General features: G+C 39.0%; 1 protein-coding gene across 1 annotated transcript in view; it reads left to right on the top strand.

The window, feature by feature from the left end:
• The window catches only part of GPR125 (G protein-coupled receptor 125), a 43,500-nt gene that overhangs the window by 20,540 nt on the left and 19,788 nt on the right, over window positions 1–3,172 (top strand). The window contains exon 10 of the mRNA XM_010141908.1: window positions 37–238. Coding sequence (XP_010140210.1) covers window positions 37–238 — 202 coding nt within the window. The remainder of the gene's footprint in view (window positions 1–36; window positions 239–3,172) is intronic.

Here is a 3,172-nt window from a genome sequence, read left to right as displayed (position 1 = left end):
TTTTTTTTTTTTTTTTTTTTGCTTTTGACTCCCCAGGTGGCCTAGAACATTGGCAGGCATCACAGCATACCTGCTGTGTACACGTTACTCTGCTGGCAGTGGGATATATCCTGGCAGCTCACAAGATGAGAGAAGAGCCTGGCGCAGATGTGACAGGGGAGGGTACTGGGCAGAAGAGGACTATTCCAGGTGCCAATATGCAAATGATGTGACTCGAGTTCTTTATATGTTCAATCAGGTAATGAGTGCATTTCTATAAAATCAAATTACTTAATGGAAAGAAAAACTCAAAAGCCTATTTCTTAATTTTTTTTGTTAAGCTCGTAATACTAATGGTCTCGATGAATTATGATGAACACATGCCTCTGAGTACACTAGAACTTGTAAGTTTATGTTAAGTGTTTGGTTTAATATCTATTTCAAGTGCCCCCAGATTGAAAGTGCAAGAATATTTTATTCTTTAGTGTACTTGTTTAAAGCATAAGAGAATAGTACTTGTCGTGCTTGTTTTTGTCAAGTGGATGTCCTGTCCTGCCCACATGCTATAAAGAAGCAAGGCAAGCTGAAGTTCTAATGGAGAACAGCTATTTTCCTTTTAGTAGCGAATAGTCAAACTCTGCTCTGTCTCTGTTGCTGTAAACCTGTAGTAACTTAGTGTGCCGACAGTGAACTAGTGAAAGGAGTGCATATTAACTAGCCTCCTCTAATATGGTGGTAGTCACCAGGATACAAGAGAGTATTCTAGATTTTAAAGGTAGCTATGAATCAGAATTTTTTCAGCTCCAAACTCCTTTTGAGGCTTATCTCTACTTGATGCGCACTTTCACAAATGCTGTTCTGCAGTGATGTACCTGACCTTGTACATATGGGCAGCTGTAGCATAAAATATTCCATAAAGCTTTGAACCTTTGGTTTAAGCTTGATGTTTTCCAGTGCATGCTGTCAGATCGCTAGCAATAATGCAACAGGTGAAACTGGAGATAAGAGAGTATTTTTTTGAAGTGGTGGGGTTTTTTTTTGTCTTTGGTGTTTTGTTTTATTTTTTAGTTTTAATAATACAGTTATGCGATTTGTTGATGATGTTGGTAGCTCCACCCGTGTTTAACATGGGCTATGGTGCTTGTCTGACTGCAGGGCAGGATTACTGCATGTTAAATGTGTTTGGAGTGTTTCACTGTTTGAGCTCATGTTTTTTTAGAGAAAACTTCATGCTGCGTAGCAGAAGCACCGCAGCCCCTAACCGGGGCAATCAGTATCTAAACTGGTGTTTGCGCTTTGGATGTCACCGATTTACACACGTAGTGAAGGCTTGATGTCCAGTGGTTTGGGCTAAATCTAGTTTGAGGCAAAAGCATTGAACTGTGTATTGCGTAGATGGGTTGTTGCTGACTTGCTCTGTGCTCACCTACTAATGCAGACATAGCTTTTTATCTTCCTGTTCTGGTTCCCTGAGGACCAATGAGCACTGTTGTAAGAAAGATAGAAAGGATGAGAGGTAGAGAAAGTACCGTCCGCTCTGGCTCAAGCTAAACTTCGGGGTTAACGTAAGTATTTGTGCTCTACTGCTTTATGTTGCTAGCAGTAGAGGTGCATGCCATGGCTTGGTCACAAGAAACGTGTTTGAGGGCTGAAATATTAGGTGTTGGTGCTTAATGACTGGTTAGCAGGTGTGAGATGATGCTGGGGATCCTTTTGGTGTCCCTTTGTGAGACACAGCAAGGCTGAGTGCTTGTTAAGAGCTTTGATGCCACTAGTTTGGTTTTTCCTTGCCTGGGAATTCCAATTTTCCTGCAAGGCCTGTAACAGCTCAATGCTGCTACTCCTGCCTATGTACTGTAGCCCAGTTTCTGAACTGCAACTGCTCAAGAGCCTAGATACTTCAGCCTGTAATAACTGCTTTTGGTTAGCCAAATATTTGTTAGGTTGTGGGTGAATGTCGCCAACTTTGGGATGTTTAAAACGCAAGGGTCAGATTGGTATCTTCAGATGAACAGAAGTAGAAGTATAATTTCCATGTGTGAGGTAGATAACTTCCTGTTATCTGCTTGAAAATACATAGACACAGGTACACTAAACTGAAATAGAGGTTTGAAAAGTGGTGGTTTTTTTTTTTTAAAGAAGTAGTGGCATCTTTTGTTTTTAGGAATTGATTTCAGTCATCAGGGCCTTCCTCTTTTTATGTGTAGTAGGTCTGGAAATCTTTTTAGCAGTGTTCTGCACAGAAATTGATTGTCTCTTTGAGACTAATAATAAATGTAATAATATTATATACATCTTTACTGCCTTTCACAAAGGTAGTTGAGTCGTTTTGAACATCAGAACTCTGCCAAGCAATTTAAATCAAGTAGAGGCCTAAATTTAAAATGGAGTGAAACTTCTGTAGCACTTATACAAGAACATTTATATTTCACCGTTCTTGTTTGTATATCATACAGGTATATTTTTAGGTGAAAAGAAATTAATGTTTAAAGAAAATTCAAAGAAATTATACAGAATATCTGAATTTAAAGTTGACTTCGTTCATTGTGTGTCACAACTTCAAACTTTATTTACACTTTAAATGCATTACTTTGAGTGTTTTGGGAAAAAAAATCTTCCATTAAGTTCATTTCAATCTATGTACAAGTGCTAAGACCAGCAGGGACAAATAAAAAGTTGTGCTTGTGTGGCACATAGCAGATTCAGTAGGGCAGACTGGATGTCCGTACACAAAAAACGGAGGAATGGGACGTCTCTAGTTTGGGTTATCACGGGTAAAGGGCATTTGAACATGAAGTGATAAGATTTGCACAGTGTTCCACTGTACTATGTGAAATTTCCCAGTTTTGGTCCCTCATAGCCCAGACATGTTGATATTGTGTGTTATTTAGTTAAGAATTTTCCAGCATCGTTCTCATTTCAGGAATGAAATCATAAGCTTTGTCACAGAGGGGCTCTATCTTGTTTAGAGTTTTATTTGGTGTGGTTTTCATTCCAAATGCTTTCTGTAATTACAGATTGAAGAGTGAATGCTACAGCAGTCATATGTTTGAATTTCTTTTGGCTTTTCTGCTATAAAATGCTTTATTTTAGGAGCTTTGTCATGCCTAGGCTCTGGTGCCAAGGAAAACAGGCATTTGACAGTACTGTCTTGGGTGGGTTTTTTGCTCCTTTTCTTAGCACACCACCTCTT

The sequence above is a fragment of the Buceros rhinoceros genome, unplaced genomic scaffold (assembly GCF_000710305.1).
Source record: "Buceros rhinoceros silvestris isolate BGI_N320 unplaced genomic scaffold, ASM71030v1 scaffold2878, whole genome shotgun sequence".
NCBI classification, from domain to species: Eukaryota; Metazoa; Chordata; class Aves; order Bucerotiformes; family Bucerotidae; genus Buceros; species Buceros rhinoceros.
Note: the sequence above shows the minus strand (reverse complement) of the source record. Positions and strands in the feature narration are given on the sequence as shown.